The 22,143-nt window shown below is 37.9% G+C and overlaps 1 protein-coding gene across 1 annotated transcript in view; it reads left to right on the forward strand.

The window, feature by feature from the left end:
* PREX1 (phosphatidylinositol-3,4,5-trisphosphate dependent Rac exchange factor 1) overlaps positions 1 to 22,143 on the forward strand; it is a 220,742-nt gene that overhangs the window by 135,770 nt on the left and 62,829 nt on the right. The window contains exons 7-10 of the mRNA XM_081323900.1: positions 2,987 to 3,120; positions 10,302 to 10,417; positions 12,381 to 12,530; positions 17,240 to 17,387. Of these exons, the coding sequence (XP_081180026.1) occupies positions 2,987 to 3,120; positions 10,302 to 10,417; positions 12,381 to 12,530; positions 17,240 to 17,387 (548 nt within the window). The remainder of the gene's footprint in view (positions 1 to 2,986; positions 3,121 to 10,301; positions 10,418 to 12,380; positions 12,531 to 17,239; positions 17,388 to 22,143) is intronic.

Below are 22,143 nucleotides of genomic sequence, written 5' to 3' on the forward strand. Positions count from 1 at the left end.
TTCTGTAACCCGGCTTGCCATTTATAACCAAATTCCAGTCTTTGATTTAATTGGATAACTTAAGCATGGATGCAGCTCCAAGAATTTCAAACAAGATATGAAAATTATACCCTTTAAAATAGCTTTCCTCAACTGGTTTGCTAGACTAAATCCTCGTTGTCTATTGAACACATCTGGAAGATTCTGGTTTAGGAAAAACTGATCTTTAAGAACTAGAAATAACTATCTGAACAGTACATAACTATATGACATATAGACTATAAAAAGAAAGTTGATAGGTGGATCAGATAGGCCTAGTCAATTCAGAATCATTCTTGTGTCAGACATAGATGCATAATTTATTTCAAATAAATGTTACGAGATCCTGAACTCAGAATCAGCAGGTTCTTCTAAATAGAGTTAAGAATGTGGCATAATAGGTACTAATGTACCTGAACTGTGAGCCAGGAAGTTCCTGATTTAATTCTATGTTTCACATTTGCCACCAATTCAGCAAATGATTTGAAGAAAGCTAGTCTCTCTCTAAGCGTCATCTCTCTTGTGCAGTGATACTGATGTTCCTTTGCCTTACCACTATTACAAATAGTACTTTATTAAATCTGCAAAATTGGTTATAGTTTGCCTACCCAGCTACTACCCAACTTCTGGGGTCGTATGCAACTTCTGCTAGCATGGGTGCATCGGAAATATAAAGAAAGTTATTTTGTTTATGGATGTGTTTCACAATTCTGGACTAATTTTTCCCTTTTTTTGTCTAGAAAGACATCAGTAGGTCGTATTAATCTACTTCCTTAGTCTGGTTTGCACTGCAGATAAGGAAGTTAGTCTCTGCCAAACACATTGCAAAATAAGAAATATATTTTTATACTTTTCTCTATTTTTTTCTTCTGTTTCTTATAAATTGAATTAATTGAGTAATTTGCTGGCCAGGAATTATTTCTTGTTATTTGAAATATATTACCTGCATTGTTTTCATGCTTAGGAAATCATACTATAGGTGGAAACATAAAATTGGATTACTTAGCTCTGATACTTCCCTCCCTTATAATTTTCGAATATTGCAAAGTGGTATATATGCAAGACTGTCTTTCAAAATGTCCTGGAGACTTCTTTTAGTTTAAAATAAATTGGCTGAACTAAGAGAGCAGATAAAAATAATGTAATAGTGGTGCTTGCAACGTCTGCCAATCCATTTTTCTAATCAATATGCTGGTTCTAATTTTTACAACTCTAAACATCTTGGGAATAGATTATCTCAAGTGCAGTACTGTAATGGTATATGGGAAAGACCTTGGAAGACAGGAAGAAGAGCTACAGATTGTGTGTGTGTTTGTGTGTGTGTGTGTGTGTGATATGCATATGTGCACGTGTGTATTAAAAATTCTGATTATAACAGTAAAATCTAATACAAACTAAAATTTAAGAGAATAGAAAAAAGTAAAAAGTGCAAGAAAAAAAGGAAAAAGTAAGAATGCAATAAAAAAGGGAAAAAGAAATATGTATTCCAACCTTCCATCCAACAAGTACAAACAAATTTAGCGACTGTTCATCCCCTCCAAGGTTACAAACAATTTATCACTTCATCCCTTATTCCATCCCTTATTTATAGGCAAATCCATAAAACACCACTTTTTCAGTCTTAGTGTCAGCAGGAAGTCCATTAAAAGGTGTCATAAGTAACAGCATGTCTTATTTTAACCTTGTGCAGATAATTTTAATTCATTCAAATATTTGATTTCTCTTCATTTCATCTTTATCCTATCACACAGAATTGTTCAGGTCCTTAACAAGTCTCTATGTACTGTAAACTTTTATTGTAAAATTTGCTATATTCCAAATTTATCTGGACCCTTAGTCTGTTTATACTTTCTGGATTTCTTATTTAGCTTTTTGTTGTTACTTCAAATTTTTGACAAGTTTATGATTAAAACATTCTTTCATTTAGGACTGAAGGCAAACTCACCTGGTGTTTTCAAACGTGTCATTCTGAAAGCCTCCAATAGCTAAAAAGTTGCTCATAAGCAATCAAAAGTATTTAGAAAATGAGTTTAATGAACTTGGTGTCCTTTAAAAGGTGCTGACCATGCGAGGCAAAATGGCTATTCCTGTCTTCCAGCGCAGAAATGTGCAGGAGACTGCTGTCCTGTGATCTCTTGTAGGGAACAACTGTCAGGAGCATACATGGATAATCTCGTATTCTCTCCTTATCCAGAGAGATTTCAAGGAACAGGCCTATTTACTGGTTCCTTGGTCTTTGCTGCAGTCATTGGCTCCACTCTTGCAGAGATGTCTTCAGTTCACTATTCCTCCCCCACATATTAAACAATAATCAGATAAGAGACAGTTGAGTCCACAGAAGAAATGAGAGAATGGCAAATGTCTCAGAAGGGACCCCCCTTCTAGTTTGTTGGGCTGTAAGGGCGAGGAAGGGGAGATGTAATTTCAGACTTGCAAGATCCTATTAATGGCTGTGTTTCCTATCATCCCAGCTAAAGGGATAAGAGGGGCGGTATAAAATCCAAATAAATAAATAAATAAAATGATGTTTCTGGGAGGTGATAAGTAAAGCCCTTTCTATTCTTAGGCTTTTAAACAACTATTTTAATGTTTTTACTCTGATTTATTTTACAACTGGTTTTACTTTGCCGTTATATATTATATATATTATTGCTCTCTTGTTATAGTGGCTTTGTATAGGTTTTGTTTGTTTTTAATATCTATGTATGCAGATTAGCAAATTCTGGTTACTGAATAGTTGAAAGGTATATCAAAACAAATCTTAGTAAATATCTTGTATGGAGGGCATTATGGTAGAGATAGTTACTTTTTAAAATTTGATTTTCTTGAGAGATGAAAAGGAACATCAACAACAGATTCAGTAAAATAATTTCTAAGTAGCTGTTACTGTGAAAGATGGATTTGATTAATATTGAGACTCCAGAATTCTGAATGGGTCGAATCCTGAAATTGTTCTTTTGTGTTGTAGGGTTCCAACCTGACAGACATTTCGACCCAGCTTTTGCTTCAAGGAAACTTACTAAAAATCTCAGCAGGAAACATCCAGGAGAGAACATTTTTTCTTTTTGATAACTTGCTCGTTTATTGCAAGCGGAAATCCAGGTGAGTGCACTGTCTATGTCTGTTACTCAGTGTTCTTAATAATAAATGCATGGAAATAAGTGTTTTATGTTGTTTCTGGATTAAGGAGAAGGGAGCATCTTTTTTTCCCCCTTTTCTAATTCTTATGAAGACTCATCTTACATCTTGGGCTTTAGGGCTCTAGAGGTATGACTTTAGCAGAGAAACGGGCCTGGGATTCTAATTTTTGGAGAGAGGGTGGCTTCATCCACAGGGATGAAGCCGAGACCAAGTTTTTATTTGCAAAATGAAGGAGTGTAGGACTCCTTTGTTTTGTTGTTGTTTTAAAATAAGCCTTTATTTAAAAGAAGGATTCTGTGGGGTCCTTGGTGTGTTCTCTGAGCTGGGTAGTTTTCTTGGAGACTTTCCATTATCAAACTAAGTATAGCATCATCAGTGCTAGTGTCCTTGCTGCTTCCTTGATTAGGTTGTTGCTTACTGTTAGTTTGTCTGCGTTGCTAATTCCTTGACTGGGATATTGTTTACTTAAGAAGGATTCCTCTTTCTTTGTATACTATGATAAGCATATTCCAATGATATCTCATGTATCCCTCTTAAAACATCAAGAAATGTTATTTTTTTTTTATTCTAGTTTTCCCCCGCACACTCATGATCAAGGAGGACCTGGGTTAATGGTTCAGAATGTAGGTTGGAATTTAGAATGGCCATATTCTTGTGTTGGAATTTATTTTTATTTATTTAGGAAATGTATACAGCCATCCATTTAAATACATAGCATGGTGGTGAGCAACCCATCCAGAAACAATACAAAAATTCATCACCAATTAAAACAATCAATACAAGAAACAAATGACCGAGACACAAATGCCATGGCCCTAATACTTGGGGAGAAAAAAACAAACCCAGTTTTTAACAGCCCTCTGGAAGGCTAAGAGAGTCGGGGCCATGTGAACCTGAAAGCTGGAAGCCGGTGGTGCATGGCAGGAATTCTCTGTACTGAAAGTGGGCCACATAATTGGAAAGGACCTTAAAATAGGTGAGTTTGTAGAAGCAAAGTGAAATTAGGCATGCAGGCAAAACTGATTTGGAGACTTTTTGAAGCTTGAGGTGAGGCAACGTGAATTAAAACATCTTAGGCTTTAAAACTTGTTAGGCAAAAAAAGTGAGGCAGCAATAATATCACTAAAAAGGTAAAGGTAAAGGTTCCCCCGCACATGCGTGCTAGTCGTTTCCGACTCTAGGGGCCGGTGCTCATCTCCGTTTCAAAGCCGAAGAGCCAGCGCTTGTCCGAGGACGTCTCCGTGGTCATGTGGCCGGCATGACTAGACGCCAAAGGCGCACGGAACGCTGTTACCTTCCCACCGTAGTGGTCCCTATTTTTCTACTTGCATTTTTACGTGCTTTCGAACTGCTAGGTGGGCAGAAGCTGGGACTAGTAACAGGCGCTCACTCTGCTATGCGGCACTCGGGATTCGACCCGCCAAACTGCCGACCTGATCGACAAGCTCAGCGTCTTAACCCACTGAGCCACCGCGTCCCTCTAATAATATCACTAGTACAGCATAATAATTTCTAAATGTAATATTCTCTTTCTCTCTCTCTCCCTCCCTCCCTCTCTCTCTCCATCATTCCCATGAAAGTTATGACAACTTGCAGATGCTATTTAAGATTTATATAATACTGTAGATTCCTCAGTTTTCATATTCATTTCCTTTTTGCTTGGGGAAGGTGGGGAAGTAGGCTTGATTGAGGTCTGAAAATAGGTACTCATGTGATCTGATGGGCCATCCAAAAGGCATGTTCCCCCCCTCCCCCCCTTGGGGAAGGCATGCATCAGACTAATGGGAAAGAATCACCCCATACCATCTAAGATTGGGGATGGTAGCTCTGGATCATCCTGCTAGCTTCATTCATGCTGTATCCTTTCCTTTCAAGTGACGTTCAATGGCAGGGCATGGATTGGGGTAAAGTTAATTATGTTGGTGATCTGCTGGATGAGTTTCTCCTGGATTTATCCATACTCTGAAAGGAATTTAAGAGCATCCTCCTTTAAAGAGGAAGGACAAAGCATGGGTGAAATAGAGTAGTAGTAGAAAGGAAAAAATACCTACTCAAAAGCTCTGTAGGTCCTATTAGGAACAGAATAGGCTAGAGTTTCTTCATTCTTCAGTAACCTTCCCTAACCTAGTAATCCTCTTTCATATATAAAACTATGTCATCCCATTGCCAGAAATGCCATTGATTCCATGTACTAAGCAGAAGCATCTCCTATTCTTTACTAGTAAATTTTGACTTCCTCCTCATTCATTGGAGTCTTCCTGAGTCTCTCTTTGTCAGCCCTTTTTTTCCTGGTTCAGTTTAGCACTTTGGATTAATACAGCCCCTCCCTTTCTGCAGGCAGTTTTCCCAGAACACTGAGTTCTGTTGCCTTTTGAGAGAGTGCTCTTGTTTGTGCAGAACAGGCATCAGTGAGAAAGTTTTCTGCAGTTTGGCTTGGAGATCGATATGGCAGCTCTGACATTTTCAGTTCCCCAAAGAATTTGTGTTTATATTTCCTGTATTTCCAAAGCAAGCTCTGTCCCATTCTACAGAACATGCTTTTCATTAAAAGTAGAGGGGTTTTCTGCATGCTACCTACTGTTTGAGAGATATATTTAGATGTAGCAAGGCTGCTATAATTTGGGATGGTTTATCTTTTTCTCTGCTGTTTAAATTCAGTGCAGAAAGAAGCTGAATGTCTACCCACTTGCTGGAACTGATTAGCACCAGGCTTCAACAAGTGACTTACTAATCAGCTACAATGTTCAAATATAGAACTTTATAACAAGTTAATATAATGAAAAATATTTAATGTCTACTATACCTCAGACAGTGCTCTATAATAGATGTATGCCTAGCCTGGTATTAGAGCTACTTTTCCATGCTGCAGCCCCAAAGATCATGGTATATATAGATAGACTGGAGCCAAATTTACAGGATTATTTCACTGGTCTTTTGATTCATTGTCAGGTGACTCCAAAAGAGGGTAGCAGTATTTGAATGAGAAAAGCCACATTTTCTTTGCCTTTGCAGTACAGTTACTCACATACAACTGAAACAATATACTTTGATGAAGTGTTTTGAGAGATTCGTAAGAGACTATATGGTTTCATGCCTTCCCTCTACATTTGACTGATTACAATTTGCCTATTGGAAGAACCGCTCTGTAGAAGATGCACTTTCCTGTGTGCTTCATCTTAGCTTGGCGCACCTGGAGGGGAAGAATACTCATGTGCGAATGCTGTTTGTTGATTTTAGTTCAGCATTCAGCACAATCATTCCTCAGCATCTGGTGAACAAACTGGGCCTATTAATTTTAATAATCCTTTATGTAATTGGATACTTGATTTTCTTATTGATAGGTCCCAATTTGTGTGAGTTGGAAAGAAAGTTTCCAGATTGTTGGGGGCAATAAGCTGACTTTGTAATAATGCCGCTTGGGGGGGGCGCGAAAGCCCTAATAAGCAGGCATATACATAGAATGAAGGCTATTGCTAAGCACATTGTGCTTTAGATTGTAAGCCGCCCTGAGTCTTCGGAGAAGGGCGGGATGTAAATGGGATTAAAATAATAAATAAATAAATAAATAAATAAATACATAAATACATAAATACATAAATACATAAATACATAAATACAAATAAATAAATAAATAAATACATAAATACATAAATACATAAATACATAAATACATAAATACATAAATAAATAAATAAATAAATAAATAAATAAATAAATAAATAAATAAATACATACATACATACATACATACATACATACATACATACATACATACATACGGGTTCCCCAAAGGGCGATGTCCTGAGTCTGCTACTGTTCGCCTTGATGACCCACAAGTGCTGTGCCAAATCTGCTACAAATCACATTGTGAAGTATGCAGACAACACGGAAGTGGTGGATTTTATCTGGGATGATAGTGAAGATGCTTATAGGAAAGAGGTGATGGACTGGTGCAATAAAAGTAACCTGGTTCTAAATATTGATAAAACAAAGGAGATCATTGTAGATTTTAGAAAAAGCCGGCATAGTCATACTCCACTCAGTATCAAGGATGCAGCAGTATTAAGTATCTGGGGGTGCAAAGAGCTAACAATCTGAATTGGTCTCTCCACACCTCATCCTTAGTGAAGCATGCAAACCAGCGTCTGCATTTCCTGCGTCAGATGAGGAGAGCACATCTTTCTCCTTCTGTCCTGGCCACTTTTTACAGAAGCATGATTGAGAGCATTTTAACAAACTGCATCACTGTCTCGTTTGGTGGCAGCAGTGCCTCAGATAGAAAGTCCATACAGAGGGTGGTAAGGACAGCTGAGAAGATCATAGGAAGCTCGCTCCCTGGTATTCAGGGTGCTGCTTATAAGCACTATGTCTGTGGTGGCGAACCTATGGCATGTGTGCCACAGGTGGCATGCAGAGCCCTCTCTGTGGGCCCTGTCTGTGGACCCTGTCTGTGGGCATAACTTCAGCTGGGTTTTATAAAACCTTTTTGCTTTAGGCCTCCGACACTGTGCAGAAAAAAAAGGTTCAATCAATCAATTTAAACTTGCGGGAAAAAAAAATATCTCGCAAAGTTGGAGTTGATTGAACTGTTTAGTCCCACCCAGTCTGCCGTTACCACCACAGCCACGCCCACCCAATTGGCCACACCCACCCAATGGGCCATGCCCACCTGGCACCTGACAATACATAAGTGGGTTTTCGGTTGCAGTTTGGGCACTTGGTTTCTAAAAGGTTTGCCAATACTGCACTATGTGCTTAGAGCTCAAAGCATTGTTAGAGATCCCACACACCACTTTATGGTCTGTTTCTCTTGCTCCCCTCTGGGAGGAGATTTCAAAGTATTTCTAGCAGAACTACCTGATTCTGTAATACAGGGTCCCCAATTCCTGGTCCGCAGACTGGTACTGGGCTGTGGCATGCCAGCAACCAGTCCACACAAACAAGTAAAGCCCCATCCGTGGGATGCAGGCAGCACACAAAACCACACCTCTTCTGGTCTGCGGAAAAACCTCTCTCGACGTAACTGGTCCCTGGTGCCCAAAAGGTTGGAGACCTCTGTTGTAATAGCTTTGTTCCCTATGCCATCCATCTGGTAAACTCACAAGATTCGTTTTTCTCGCTATGCACATGTATACATAATCTGAACTAGACTGTGTTTTTTCTCTGTGTCATATAATATATGTATGTATATGCACAATTCTGTATTTATTTTTGTCATATGTAGTGTATATAGGAGGTGGTGATCCTTTGAGAGCTGTATGCAATGAAACTTTATTTTAATGTATGTTGATTAGTGTATATTCAAAGTGACAATAAAATATTTTATCCTATCCTATCCTATCCTATCCTATCCTATCCTATCCTATCCTATCCTATCCTATCCTATCCTATCCTATCCTATCCTATCCTATCCTATCCTATCCTATCCTATCCTATCCTATCCTATTTGCATCATGGATAGAAATGTCCACATCCATGCAGGAATGTTGGGGGGGGGAGATTTATTACTGTAATTTGGGTAACACAAATTTACTTACCGGTACTCTGTACATTCTGTACACACAAATTTACTTACTCTGTACATTCTGTTTTGAAGTTCATAGTTACCGTATATAGGTGTAAAATCACTGATTACTGCCACCTGCTCATCCATTAAAAACTAGAGTTTATGCTTTTGTGTTGCTTGCTGTTTCAAAAATACAGACTGCGTGGAATGAAATTTAGTCTGATGGATACAAATGATTTCATATTATTAAATGAGAAATGAAATCAAATATTTATTGTGGTCATAGACCAGAATAAAAATGATAACTTTTTTAATGATATACTTCCCTGCCTGCCCCACTCCCTGATCTAACTCTAAGAGAATCATCTTTAATTGACACATGATAATTATTAATCAGGTGAGACAGCAAAAACAGAAGCACACAATCTATAATATTCAAAACCTTTTTTTACACTTAGTAGGTCAATCCAAACAGTTCAAGTAGCTATGAAGATTTATGTTCTGCCCTAGCTCAGCTTTTGGATCCTTAGGAATGCCTATCCAAAGTAGTAGAAAGAAGGGCATGCTTACATTTAATGTCACACTTTATTCATACTTGAAAAGACAAAGGTAAAAGCCTTGTCAGAACCTTGGACAGATCTCTGTGAAGTTTGCAAAATACTGTAAACTTTTCCAAAACAATAACAACAAACAAACAAAAACCCTGTTATTTCAGCAAAGTCCTTGATCTCAAATGCCTATAGAGATTCGCAATCATCCAGGTCATGCAAAACATCCAAAGGTGCTTTTTCAAGAGGTAACTGGATTTCCTTTGTTTTTCTTGAAGACATTTTGCTTCTCTGAAAAAGCTTCTTGGCTGAGACGCAAAACATCTTCAAGGAAAACAAAGAAATCCAGTTGCTCTTGAAAAAGCACCTTTGGAAGTCGACCCAAATGTTCTTTATAATTATTATGTAGTCTCTACAGCTTTCCATTTTTGAGGAAGATTGTGGAGAAGGTAGCCAATTTGCAGTTGATGATAACCCTGGAGAAGTGGATTTTTTAAAGATCTTTTTCAGTCAAGTTTCAGGCCAGGATTTAGTATTGAAGCCGCCTTTAATCATGTTGTAGATGCCTGAGATGGAGCTGAGATAGTGGTGGTGCATTTATCAGTTTAAGTCTCTGCTTAAACTGAATCTTCTGACTCAGGATCCTTTTTTGCTTGACCTTTGAGAACTTTTGTCTGAAATCAAATTAAACAAGTACAAAACAAAAGCAACTGAGGGATGGGCAGATACATAAATCACTATGATACAGCATACATACTTGCACACATACTGTACATAAATAACTAACCACCCTAATATTACTATGGTTTCAGATCCTATCACAAAGATGTGTTGTATTTTTAGTTGCCAACTGTTTCTCTGCCATCTGTCATTATGTGCCTATATCATTCTCTTTATAAAATACACCTCCACAACAGATGTATGACACAATATTTATTTACGTGGTAACCAGTATAGAGGGTGGCATATATACTCCTGTCCCCATCCCAATTTCAGGTTTCAGGATGCTTGTAAGAAGCAAGTTGTTGCATTGAAACTGTCCAATACATAATAAACATCCTTGTTCACTATGCATTCATTAACTACAGAGTTGCTGGGAAGAAACCATCTAAGCGTACTAAGTCTATCAATGGATCCCTCTACATTTTCAGAGGGCGAATAAACACAGAAGTTATGGAGGTTGAGAATGTGGAAGATGGGACAGGTAAGGATCAACTGATTTTTGTCTCAAAAGGACAATGGTAGTGATGTTCTGTTTTTGACTCTTAATGGAATTTTACCCATCCTTTTGGAGGTGATTTGGGGGATCTACCTGGATTCATAGCTCTGGCTCAATTTATGAGGTGACGGCTGTGGTATGGTTGCAGCATCCCATAGTCATGTGATCATCACGTGTGACCTCCTGCCTGCTTTTCCATTGACTCTGCTTGTTGGAAAACAGCAGTGAAGATTGCAAATGGCAATCAGATGACTGTGAGATACTGCAAGGTCGCGTTTGTGGGCCAGTTGCCAAGTGATGGCTGCATCTGAGGACCCACATTCAGCACCATCATAACTTTAAATGGTCATTGAGTGGTCGTTCAATGAGGACTACCTGTAGATGTTAATACTGTTTACATTGCATGTGCATTTATTCCACAGGAGTTAGGTGGTCAATAAATTTAAATTAATAAGCAAATGTATTATTTTTGAAGGTATTTTTAGTTTAGGAAATGATTTTGAATGTTAGCTGCTCAGAGTCTTCGGGAATAGGTCCATAGAAATTAAGTAATTAAGTAAGTAAACAAATGAACAAGCCTATTTCATTTATCAGAGAAAAATTCAGATGTTTTCTTGGCAGGTGTCACTTTAGTTTGGATTGAATACCTGCATTTCTGAACTGGTATTTAAATTCCAAGTCTCTGTTAATAAATTTAACTAGGCCTGGCAAAGTTCTGGAAAATCCATCCCCAGAATATACAAAGCTTGACAACTCTTTAACTTTGCTAGATTATAGTTAGTTGGTAGTTCATTTTAGGAGTCCTAAGCCCTAAAATGTGTTAATTCAGTCACTAGATTAAACCAAGGAGCTGAAAATTAATGTCCAATCTGTACCAAGGCAAAAACTGTGCCACTAAAGTATAATTGATTTTTAGTCAGTCTGAACTCTCTTAAAAATTAAAAGCAGTTCAGATCAACTGTTCTTTTTCTGGTATCAGTAACCATTAGATGAAGCTGAAAGTTCACTGTATTACTTGATATAATAGATATCTTCTCATTAATCGCTCTCTTACCTGATTTTGGTGTACTCTCTGCATTAACAGAGGGATAGAATCAAGATCACATGAAGTATTAATACCACTTTACAATGCCTTGGTAAGGCCACACTTGGAATACTACATCCAGTTTTGGTCACCACGATGTAAAAAAGATGTTGAGACTCTAGAAAGAGTACAGAGAAGAGCAACAAAGATGATTAGGGGACTGGAGGCTAAAATATATAAGGAACAGCTGCTGGAATTGGGTATGTCTAGTTTAATGAAGAGAAGGACGAGGGGGGACATGTTAGCAGTGTTCCAATATCTTAGGGGCTGCCACAAAGAAGAGGGAGTCAAGCTATTCTCCAAAGCGCCCGAAGACAGGACAAGAAGCAGCGGATGGAAACTAATCAAGGAGAGAAGCAACCTAGAACTAAGGAGAAACTTCCTGACAGTTAGAACAATTAACTAGTGGAACAACCTGCCTCCAGAAGCTGTGAATGCTCCAACACTGGAAGTTTTTAAAAAGAGACTGGACAGCCATTTCTCTGAAATGGTATAGGGTTTCCGGCCTGAGCAGTGGGTTGGACTAGATGACCTTTAAGGTTCCTTCCAACTTTGTTGTTGTTGTTGTTGTTGTTGTTGTTGTTGTTGTTGTTGTTGTTGTTATTATTATTATTATTATTATTATTATTATTATTATTATTATTATTATTTATTATTTCCCCACCCAAGGTATTTCAGTGGCATGCAAGATAGGATCCAGGTTTCATTGGGACTGTGGTCCAATGCAATGCCTAAAAATTGTGACGAAACTTTTGGAACCTTATCTGGCTGTCTCTATTAATGGTGGAGCCCAGGTTGAATTAATTTTTCTTTTAGATCCCAGATTTGCACTCACACTCTTCTTGGTACATTTGTGCTTTACAGCAGATTATCACAGTAATGGTTACACAGTAACAAATGGATGGAAGATACACAACACTGCTAAAAACAAATGGTTTGTCTGTATGGCTAAGACAGCAGAGGACAAACAGAAATGGCTGGATGCTATAATCAAGGAACGAGAACAAAGAGAAAGTAAGTTTGTGTCTGGTACATTTTATATTTTAGGGCAGGGGTAGGCAACCTCGGCTCTTTTATGACTCGTGGACTTCAACTCCCAGAATTCCTGAGCCAGCATAGCTGGCTCAGGAATTCTGGGAGTTGAAGTCCACGAGTCATAAAAGAGCCGAGGTTGCCGACCCCTGTTTTAGGGACAAGAGTAGATGGCCTGTATACATTTGCAGAATTTTCCCATCTAAAAAAGGAGCAGTTTGTTTTCATTGTTATGGCAAAAAATTAAAAAAAATAAATGGTGGTGGTGGTGTAGAGGTACAATTTAAACATCTACAATGTAGATTCTAGAAGGTTTGTCCCTTAAACAGATTCAGAGATGTGGAGCTCAAGTACTCTTGCACGTATAAAGTCACAGTTGACTTTATTTTGCACAATGTTTAGAAGTTTTATGGCTCTTGTTTTATAAGCAGATAAGTAAGTTTATTATTTATTTATCAAATTTATATAGCCACCCGGCTTACGAATGTGACTCTGGATGGCATACAATAAAAACAGAATGATAAAACATATCTTAAATAACCTTTAGAAACAATAAAACATACATATAATAAGACCACGGGAGAGTGTTAAAAATTAATATGTAATAAAGCCTTGTTGCAGGCTCTTTGTTTCCAAAGGATCCCCAGGTTGCTGAAAGATGTTCTAGAAAGGAATGTATATTAGTATTCCTTTTGCTAACTATGGGAAAATTTTAATCGTTTGTACAGCACACATTTAGTTAAGGTTCTGGCATTTACTACTATTATTAAACTCTCTTAATTACTCTCCTATTCCAGTACGCCATGAAGAACTGATCATGGGTGCAGTTCAGTGGCGTAGCGTGGGTTGTCAGCACCCGGGGCAAGGCAAGTAATTTGCGCCCCCTAACCCGTGGATTTTAGCACTCGAGTCTCTTCCACTAGATTAGTTAAAGAAACCCTTACCCCCTAAGCACATGTATTGTTTGTTATGAAAATACTGATGTAATTAAAGTAAAATGCATCTAATGCGCCCCCCCAGATGTTGCGCCTGGTGCGGCCGGCCCCCCCTGCACCCCCCACGCTACGCCACTGGTGCAGTTTAAAGTGACAGTTCACTGAAATTATGACAGCATTTTGGGCGCTTGCCAACCTACTACATCCTGTAGTCATGTGACCAAGATTTGTGATGCTTTTTGCTGGTTTCTGGCAAAAACGCTCCATCCCATTCAAGGGAGTGGATTTGGACTTAGGATCAGGTGATTCATTTAACAACCATGTGATTCACTTAATCACATTATTTGTTTAATAAGTGGTGGAAAAAATGGTTTAAAAATAAAATCTGGTCCTATGAAGTTTTGACTTAGAAATGAAAAATTCCAATCCCAATTGTGGCAGTAAGTTGAGAACTACTTGTAGCCCTATTCCCTTGTTTTTCACCCAAAGTCATAAAAGCAGGCTAGGTAGTAGTTCCTGCTACCTGCTTGTCTACAGAGTTTATTTTTTAAAAAAACACCACACACAAACTGTCGCCAGTTTTACTGTACAGTGATAGGAAATTCAAGCAAAACATTGGACTTGCTGGATGTTTTTTTCCAGTTCCCTGCTTACAAGACAAGTATAGCACAAAGCAAAATGATGTGTTGCTAATTGCTGGTAAGCTGCCTGTTTGTATTTTATGGCTGCAAAGAGAAGGGTTGCTGATTTCCTCTTATATAAATAATAGCATTATCACTGCAACAGCATGCTAGCGAAACCTAAAGTCAAATGCAGCTTGAATTTAACATAAGAGGATACACAAAATGCAAACATGTACACCAGACAAGTCAAACTCGCGGTGTCACGTGACGTCGTGCGACATATTGGAGCTTTTTCACCATTGCTGGCAATGGGGCGGGCACGGTTTCTTCATGACTCGTCCGGCCTGCGGGCCAGCAGTTTGACAACCTTGATATACACTAAGGATAAGCAGTCAAATCCAAACCAACTGTTGAATCAAGACCATCCATTAGGTTGCAGCACAGAAGATTTATTCAAGCCTACACCTAAGAATCTAGTAAATTAAAGTTCAAAACTAAAGTGGTGCCAGATAAATTAGCAGAATTCAGGAGGGGGTGGATTGGATCGCTTATGGCAGACATGTCAAACTCACGATGTCACGTGACGTCATGTCACGTATCGGAGCTTCTTCTCCATTGCTGGCAATGGGGTGGGCGTGGTTTCCTGATGACGCATCCGGCCCACGGGCTGGCAGTTTGACACCCCTGGCTTATGGTAATGCAGTGATGCTAAGCTGCTGATGCACTTATAACTCCATTCCCCCTAGCTCTGTCTGTTGTTCTTATTCAGCAACAATGAAATCTTTGCAGTTCTAAATGTATCTTGATCAACATTGCGTAAGGGTTTAGGGAGAATATAAATCAATTCAAACAATCAGGCATTTGATTGTTAATTGATTGTAATATTAATTTTAGCATTTCTTTATTTTCTTTTTAAAATTTTGTTAGCTCGCTTAAGTACTCAGCATAGTGTGAATGAAGTTTTAATGCAACAAAATGAGAGACTAACACGGCTTCATATATACATACTTTGCATATCCAGCAAACTAGCGGTGTAGTGGTTAAGGCTTTAGGTAGAAACCAGGAGACCATGAGTTCTAATCCTGCTTTAGGCATAAAGCCACCTGATGGCCTTGGGCCAACTACTCTCTCTCAGCCCAAGGAAGGAAACAGTTTCAAACCACTTTTGAAAATCTTTGCCAAGAAAAGGGCAGTGACTTCTCCTGACAGTCTCTGATAATTGGACACGGTTGAACAGAAGAAAAATAATAATAATAATATACAACTTATAAACCTGCGTCACTGATTGAGTTGGGCAGCCATAGAAATTGAATGAATGAATGAATGAATGAATGAATGAATGAATGACTGAATCAATGAATGACCTCAGAAACATTAGCAATAAATGCTTGTACAGCAGGGTGTCAAACTGCTGGCCCACAGGCGAGATGCGTCATACGGGAGCTGCGCCCACGCCATTGCCGGCAATGGCAAAATTGTCCTGATATGTTGCGCGACGTCACGTGATGTTGCGAGTTTGACATGTCTGATGTACAGTGAAGTAGATTAATCCATGTTGCATTTATATAACCTTTTTACTGTTTTTTCATCTTTCTTTACCAACTTCCTTTCTCAGTCTATATGCTTAATGATAAGGCTGATTCTGATAGAACTCACATTAAAAAGCATCAAATTAATATGAAACTTAAAATGTCTTGTGAAGTATGAATTACTGAGTGATAGTAATATGTCATAGTAGTATGTTAGGAATGTTAATATATTGAACTAGCACACAAAAATCAATAGTTGCACAATCGGTAGGACTATCTTTTTTAAGAGAGCCTAATGGGTTTTCTCTATATAAAGAAGAGACAGATAATTTCTAATAATGATATTTTACATTTACTCCTCCATGTATAACACCTGGATTTTTGAAATGATGGTTTGCTAAATAAACTGTAGAATCCTCATATAATGCTAAGCCATAATATGCAGATTTACTCATACGGACCTATAAAAGTGTGACCAATGCTTAGTCCCGTATTTTCAGCCAGTCACCAGCTTTCTGGAGCTTTTGGTACTTTTGGTAGCTTTTGGGGAATGAGGGGAAGAAATGTTTCCTATGTAACAATCAGACAAGAGAGGCTGGAGCCCCCAATGGCTTAATGGATAGAGTAACAAACTTAGGAAAGATCCAGCCTAATGGATCAGGAAGTTAAAAGTGGCAGCGGGAGGTTTATACTTTCAACTCTGCAAGATTCTTCTAGTGTATCCTTACATTATAAAGAAGAATTAGTTCATCTGCTTGTGTTCCCTGTTTGGTTTACTTGGGAGGGCTGACAATTGGAGATTCATTTGTTTGTCTAGAGGCAATTTCTATTTGTCATAGATAAGAATGAAATCAAGGAGGTTTTAGGCATGAATTCAAGATTTTATTGAACAGCAACTCCATCTGGTTGAGATACTTCAACAGCCAAGCCATTATCAGCACTAAGACAAAATGCTTTATGTTCAAACCAGATGAGTAAGGGATGCATTGCAATCTTCTCCTTACCTCAGAGCTTTGGGAATTTGATGATGTAGTTGCAAATTGAGAATGTGTTGAATTACACAGACTGCTTTCTATCCCAATCTGACTTTGCAAATTACCTTTGGCAGAACTTGTCAGCAAGTGTTTTGGAGTAATATTATAGTATGGAGAAAGATGGCAATTGGCCAGAATGTCCCTCCCCCTGCAAATCATTATAATAGAAATCTGATCATGAAAACAGTTCTGAATTGCACTGGACATAATATCACACTTTCTCTAATTAGATCAGAAACCTGATGCAGTGTATTCAGTATATTTATGACTGACTTGGATGTGTTGTCAATACACACAGCCTTAGTTGTGATGGAAGTGAATGAAGTGCTTCCATTGAAAACAGATGAAAAAGAAGCTTCACATTTACCCTTACTTTACTTAGGAGAAAAGAAGTGTCTATTCACAACTGAGAAGCTTTTTTTTGTCTCTCTGTTTACAAAATTATTTCCACCAAGGAAAGGAAAATGTTTGTGATCTAGTTGATATTAGGCCAACTTGTTTGTTTTTTTTTAAAAAAACCCCAAGTTTATCTGGGAAGTGTTTATGGAAGATTCTGCTTTTGTTTTCCAGGTCTGAAGCTAGGCATGGAAAGAGATGCTTATGCTATGATTGCTGAGAAAGGAGAAAAACTATATCACATGATGACGAACAAGAAAGTGAATCTTATCAAAGACAGAAGGAGAAAATTAAGTACTGTTCCCAAGTGCTTTCTTGGCAAGTAAGTGATTTTGGGTTTGAATGGGGCCTTTCATTCCAATTAACAGAAAGGACTGTGAGTTTTCTGTAGATGGTTTGTGAAGCCAAATCAAATGTGCTTTGAGGGAATTTAATTGGAAAGGTCTTTAACCTCCATTACACTTAATTTATTAAAATTAATCATTCATTCCTACATAATGCCATTGGATTATGTAATGACAGCAGATTCTTTTGGATCTGGAAGGACAAGATCACGTGAAAGCTATAGAAAAGGAAGAAATCAAATGCAGAACAAGCACTTATAATCTGAAAATAGTTTTGATAACTTACCTTGTCCTGCCTTCTTTCATCACCCTCCCTTTTTGTTCAGAAAAAAAAGATACTTTTGCAGTTTTTTTGTTTTATAATGTCAGATTTAAAATGTGGAAATAAAAGTAGGGAAGTTGCCTCTTTTTATCAGTGGAGATAAGAAAATCCTACAATTTGTAGCCAGGGCAATATTGGGAAGTGATTTTTAAAAGTGTGAATGTTAGACTTGGAAAGACATTAAAAATAGAAGATTGTTTGTAATCCATGCAATCATGCAGGTGATATAGGTAGGGTAGAAATTTGATACATAAATGAATGAATAAAAACTGATATGTGCTAAAGATATTAACAAGAGATTGGATAGGAGATCATCTAAGGGTTTTTCTAGTAATGAAATTCTGAATATGTGTTGTTTTCTTCTCACTTCCATCGATGTTGCAGCATAGCAATCAATTTTCAGATATTGGGCAAGAAAAGTGATGCTGTTTGCTACATGTAGAAAGAATTGGTATTTTTGACAGATGCAGATATAAATTTTTTTAGCTATGATGGTAGCAGTAGTTGGACTTTGACAGGTCAAACACCCAACTCTGGATATGCCCTGTGTTCCTCATCTATCACCACATTGCAACACTACTGTTACTTGCTGCCATTGCCAATCATTCTTCACATGACAGCTGCATTTTATGAACTGACAGAATTCCATAGGACTCATCTCAGAGTCGGAGGTAAATCCCATTCTCTGATTCAGCCATTTGCCCTATTGGCATCAGGCCCCAGGAATGACGAATGACACATGGAGTTACTTAAGAGTAGCTTCCTTTATTGTTTTTCACCTGTAAACGGAATTTTGCCAAACTAAAACTGCTATTTGCATAGCTAGAGATACACTCTGGGAATAGCGAGGGAGCAATTGTATAAGAATCTAATAGACCAAAACACATCTGCAGGGAAGATTGTCTAATTACTTTCATGATGAGAAAAGCTGTGCCAGGAAGATTAGGTACCATTCATGGGTCTAGATCAGGGGTGTCAAAACTGCTGGCCTGTGGGCCGGTTGCATCATACAGAGGTCACGCCCACCCCACCTCCGGCAATGAAAAAAAAAAAAAGGTCGCGATACGTCATGACATTTCACATGATGCGGCAAGTTTGACGCCCATGGTCTAGATACTGTCAGCATTAGTTCTGAGCTTGATCCGCAGCATATTTTGAATGAAGAAGCTATAATTATGGGCACTAGGTCATGAGGGTTCTCCTATTTGTTTTGAAAGTTGTCTTTTCCAAATGTTCCAAATTCTTGTAGAAGCTGTTAGTTCCATCTTGTAATAATCTTTCTTGAGGTGCATGAAATATTTCCCACTGTAGGTTACTTTTGTTTAGTACTGGCTTTAAAAATATCTCTCTATAGGTACTTTGATGATTCCTCACCTTTTTTTAAACAAAAGACCCCCAATTTTGAGCTGAAGGTTATTCCTTTATGCATTCTAATTCTGTATCCACATATCTAACTATAAACAAGGTTTAATTCTTCCATGTAGCAATCTTTCTATTTTTCCCACAATTGCTAAATCTGTGAAAAAGAATAAAATTGTGAGCTTCCAACTTAACTTTAGCAGCCAACTTGCTTTTTATAGCAGATCAGTTCATATTTGTTCATCTTAATATGCCCCCTCTTTTCAAAATATGGCCTGCACATTTTCTTGCTATTCTGATCTCAAACCACTAACATTGTTTCTTGTCACGCACAGCAAGTGGGACTTTTATAGTTTGTTTGACGGATCTCTGTGTATACAAAGTTGTTGGTAGAGAACTTAATATTGGTTCCAAACATAGCTACTCTTTTTTCTCTTTTTTACTTGTCCATGACCTTCCTAATCTTTTCTCTTGCATCAATGCAAATTTGCTCTCTGATTTGGATACAGACAGACGTAAATGTGCAAGTCCTGATGCTTCAAAATCTTTTCCATTAGTCTTGTTTCTTTGGTAATATATTCTGCCCAGATCACAGAGATAATAGGAGTTTTTAACTTATAGAATTAGTTGTGACCATAGTTGTGACCAGAATTTCCATTGCTAAGCAAGGCAGTTGTTAAGTGAATTGTGCCCAGTTTTACATCCTTGTCTGCCAAGTGCCCCAATTTTGATTATGTGACATTTTCCCCCCATTTTTTTAATCATGTCCAACCCTGCTTAATTTTTCAAAATCAGCTAAACTTTTACATTTAGTTGGAGCTATTATTAAATTCAGCTTCTCCCATTAATCATAGGCATGGCTCAAGGAAGATCATAAATCTGAGCACATGAGTTAAGTTACACATTGCAGGGAGAAGAGGTAAACTCTGTATGAGATATTATTTGGGGCAGTAGCCCTGGTTTCTTAGAAGGTATCCTTTCATCTCTGAATGAATGGCTGCAATGCCATGTCGTAATGCATAAGCCACAACTCGGATCCAGAAAGACTGCAGCTGTTTTGCAGCCATGGATGAAGAAGAAAGAGATTGGTCAGAGAAAGAAAAAAAACCTTGATGAATGGGGCATTACCCTATTCCTGAGGGAATCTGGTAGTTTGCCAAGTTAAAAATCAGTTATTTCAAAGCTCTGCAGAAGCCAGACAAAGCATGAAAGTGCACCCCTGTGGAGGAAATAGATGTACAATAAAATAGCTGTAATTCTTGCCATTTGTGTATGTCACTTGCTTATCCAAACCATGCCTCCAGTTACAGTTAATTTGACTCTACAATTTCAACATGTTTTTAGGAATGGCTGACTCATCCAAGCCACAGGTAGTGTATTTCAGGGGGGAAAAACTCCAAAAGAAATAAATAACATTTTAAAATTTATTTAGGGGAATTAAAAAGAAAGGCTGTATAATTCATTGCAGGACTTCTCAATAGTTAGTGTAGTTGAACATAATTTCTACATGTTGAAGTTGTAGAAAAAGAACTGGAATATCTGAAAGGCACTGGAATGTAAACATTGATCAAAATTTACAAAATGGTAACATATTCTTCTCTGATGTTATCTACTGATGGATGATAGTAAAGAATACCAGTCTCTACCAGATGTCTATGGAGATTCTCAGTCATCATGATTGTTCCAAGGGTGCTTTTTCAAAAGGCGACTGGACTTTCTTTGTTTTTTCCATGAAGATGGTTTGCTTCTCATCCAAGAAGCTTCTTCAGTTGTTATCCATATTGAAATTCTGGAACAAAGGAAATAAATAAAAGTTAGGTTGCTGACCTGACAATACTCTCTATTGTAATTATTATTTAACTTTATTTATTCATGTCATTTGTCTTGAAATTTTTGCATTCCAATAGAATATGCCTAGTTCAGGGTTAAATTATGGAGTCTTGGGGCATTTTTAGCGTAGTTGTTCATTTGCAGACCCTTTATTACTAGATAAAATCATCAGTGTGAATAAGTGTGGAGTTTGCCCCCTGTTTATATACAGTACACTAGCTTGCCCTGACAATTTTGGTGTGATTTTGTCCTAATCAAGGAACTACCAATAATATTTTTGGAGTCCAGGTTTAGGAATTCAGGTGGTAATTTTAAAGAAGGCAGAAGAGGCAAATGAGACAGTAATAATACAAACTGGTACAGGTGGTCCTCAACTTATGACCATAATTGAGCTCAAAATTTCTGTGGCTAAGTGAGGCATTTGTTAAGTGAGTTTTGCCCCATTTTGTGACCTTTCTTGCCACAGTGGTTAAGTGAATCTCTGCACTTGTTAAATTAGTAACACAATTGTTAAGTGAATCTGGGTTTCCCCATTGACTTTGCTTGTCAGAAGATTGCAAGATGTGATCACGTGACCCTGGGACACTGCAACCGTCATAAATATGAATCAGTTGCCAAGTGTCTGAATTTTGATCACAGGACCATGTGGATGATGTAATGGTTGTAAGTGTGAAAATTGTTATAAGTCATTTTTTTCAGTGATGTACCTTTGAACAGTCTCTAAGTGAATTTTGTAAGTCGGCTTCCATAGGTTCTTAGAATGCAGCCTCTGGCATGCTATTCAGAAGCCAAGTGTTAATCACAGATTAATTGCAGAAGTACCAGTAGTCTTGATGGCCTTTAAGATGACTGTAATAGTGGTGAATATCTGTAGCTCAGGTGTAGGATGAGGGTGAAGGTTCATTATCCTAGCATGTGGATTGGCTTCCAAATGTTTGGTTAGCAGGCTAGGTAACATCTTCAGTGGAGTTTAGTCAATATCAGTGTTCTTCTGTTTAAGATAACTGCAGAAGTGTCAGTACTTTATTACCCAGACAACTTTAGAGTCAAAGTGACTGAGAGATATGCCTTTCTTTATACACAATCAGCACATATTATGAAACCATAATATGTCCATACATTTTAAACAAAAAAATAATGCATGCAGTTTGGCAGATGATATAGATAGGATGCATTTTGTTTAAAATCTGAACAGTTTTGTCTTAAGTATAATAGGAGTGAGA

The sequence above is a fragment of the Vipera berus genome, assembly GCF_964194415.1.
Source record: "Vipera berus genome assembly, chromosome: 3".
Taxonomy (NCBI): domain Eukaryota; kingdom Metazoa; phylum Chordata; class Lepidosauria; order Squamata; family Viperidae; genus Vipera; species Vipera berus.